The sequence below is a fragment of the Nothoprocta perdicaria genome, unplaced genomic scaffold (genome assembly GCF_003342845.1).
Source record: "Nothoprocta perdicaria isolate Ctin4 unplaced genomic scaffold, notPer1 scaffold_808, whole genome shotgun sequence".
Taxonomy (NCBI): domain Eukaryota; kingdom Metazoa; phylum Chordata; class Aves; order Tinamiformes; family Tinamidae; genus Nothoprocta; species Nothoprocta perdicaria.
The window spans coordinates 10,800-12,570 of record NW_020456097.1 but is presented as its reverse complement, the minus strand read 5'-3'; the positions used below and the strand labels follow the sequence as shown (position 1 = coordinate 12,570).

Sequence of the window (1,771 nt, the reverse complement as noted above, 5' to 3'; positions counted from 1 at the left end):
GGATGGGAATCGTGGAGGGATTCCCGGCGCGGATGGGAATCGTGGAGGGATTCCCGGCGCGGATGGGAATCGTGGAGGGATTCCCGGCACGGATGGGAATCGTGGAGGGATTCCCGGCGTGGATGGGAATCATGGAGGGTTTCCTGGCACAGATGGGAATCCTGGAGGGTTTCCCAGTTTGGAGGGTTTCCCATTGTGGAGGGTTTTCCGGCGTGGATGGGAATCGTGGAGGGATTCCCGGCGTGGATGGGAATCGTGGAGGGATTCCCGGCGTGGATGGGAATCGTGGAGGGTTTCCCGGCACGGATGGGAATCGTGGAGGGATTCCCGGCACGGATGGGAATCGTGGAGGGATTCCCGGCGCGGATGGGAATCGTGGAGGGATTCCCGGCGCGGAGGGTTTCCCGGCACGGATGGGAATCGTGGAGGGATTCCCGTTGTGGATGGGAATCATGGAGGGATTCCCGGCATGGATGGGAATCATGGAGGGTTTCCTGGCACAGATGGGAATCCTGGAGGGTTTCCCAGTGTGGAGGGTTTCCCATTGTGGAGGGTTTTCCGGCGTGGATGGGAATCGTGGAGGGATTCCTGGCACAGATGGGAATCGTGGAGGGTTTCCCATCGTGGATGGGAATCGTGGAGGGATTCCCGGTGCGGATGGGAATCGTGGAGGGTTTCCTGGCATGGATGGGAATCATGGAGGGTTTCCCTGCACGGATGGGAATCGTGGAGGGTTTCCTGGCACAGATGGGAATCATGGAGGGTTTCCCTGCACGGATGGGAATCGTGGAGGGCTTCCTGTCGTGGATGGGAATCATGGAGGGTTTCCTGGCATGGATGGGAATCGTGGAGGGTTTCCCGGTGCGGATGGGAATCATGGCGGGTTTCCCGTTGTGGATGGGAATCATGGAGGGTTTCCCGGCATGGATGGGAATCGTGGTGGGTTTCCTGGCGCGGACGGGAATCGGGGCGCGTTTCCCGGCGCGGATGGGAATCGGGGCGCGTTTCCCGGCGCGGATGGGAATCGCGGCGCGTTTCCCGGCGCGGATGGGAATCGGGACGCGTTCCCCGGTGCGGATGGGAATCGCGGCGCGTTTCCCGGCGCGGACGGGAATCGGGACGCGTTTCCCGGCGCGGATGGGAATCGGGACGCGTTTCCCGGCGCGGATGGGAATCGGGGCGCGTTTCCCGGCGCGGATGGGAATCGCGGCGCGTTCCCCGGCGCGGATGGGAATCGCGGTGCATTTCCCAGCGCGGATGGGAATTGGGGTGCGTTTCCCGGCGCGGACGGGAATCGGGGCGCGTTTCCCGGCGCGGATGGGAATCGCGGCGCGTTTCCCGGCGCGGATGGGAATCGCGGCACGTTTCCCGGCCGGCAGCGCTCCCCTGCCTTGCAGCGCCATGCCTCCTCCAGCGACGACTTCTCCGACTACAGCGACGACTCGGACTTCAGCCCTGCTGAGAAGGGCCACCGAAAGTACCGGGAATACAGCCCTCCCTACTCCTCCGTAAGTGTTTTCCAGGTGCCGGGAAGGGAGGCTGCCGCAGACGCCCGCCTGGCTCCGTCTGGGCTTGGGCTCTGGCGCCTTCCACCTCCCGCTCGCTGGATTCCTCATGATTCCCCAGGAGGAAATCGGGATTTTAGGGGTGTCGCTGGCTGCTGCAGACGAAATAGCGCTTTCCGGGTGAAAACAGGGCGAAAAGCAGAGGGAAATGAGCCGATAAGTGAAACGAGCACCCCCAGACCTCTGCGTTCCCGCAGTTCCCAGCT

General features: G+C 63.2%; 1 protein-coding gene across 1 annotated transcript in view; it reads left to right on the top strand.

Annotated features, from left to right (window-relative positions):
- ZC3H4 (zinc finger CCCH-type containing 4) overlaps positions 1 to 1,771 on the top strand; it is a 10,586-nt gene that overhangs the window by 1,248 nt on the left and 7,567 nt on the right. Inside the window, exon 3 of the mRNA XM_026051950.1 lies at positions 1,398 to 1,508. Coding sequence (XP_025907735.1) covers positions 1,398 to 1,508 — 111 coding nt within the window. The remainder of the gene's footprint in view (positions 1 to 1,397; positions 1,509 to 1,771) is intronic.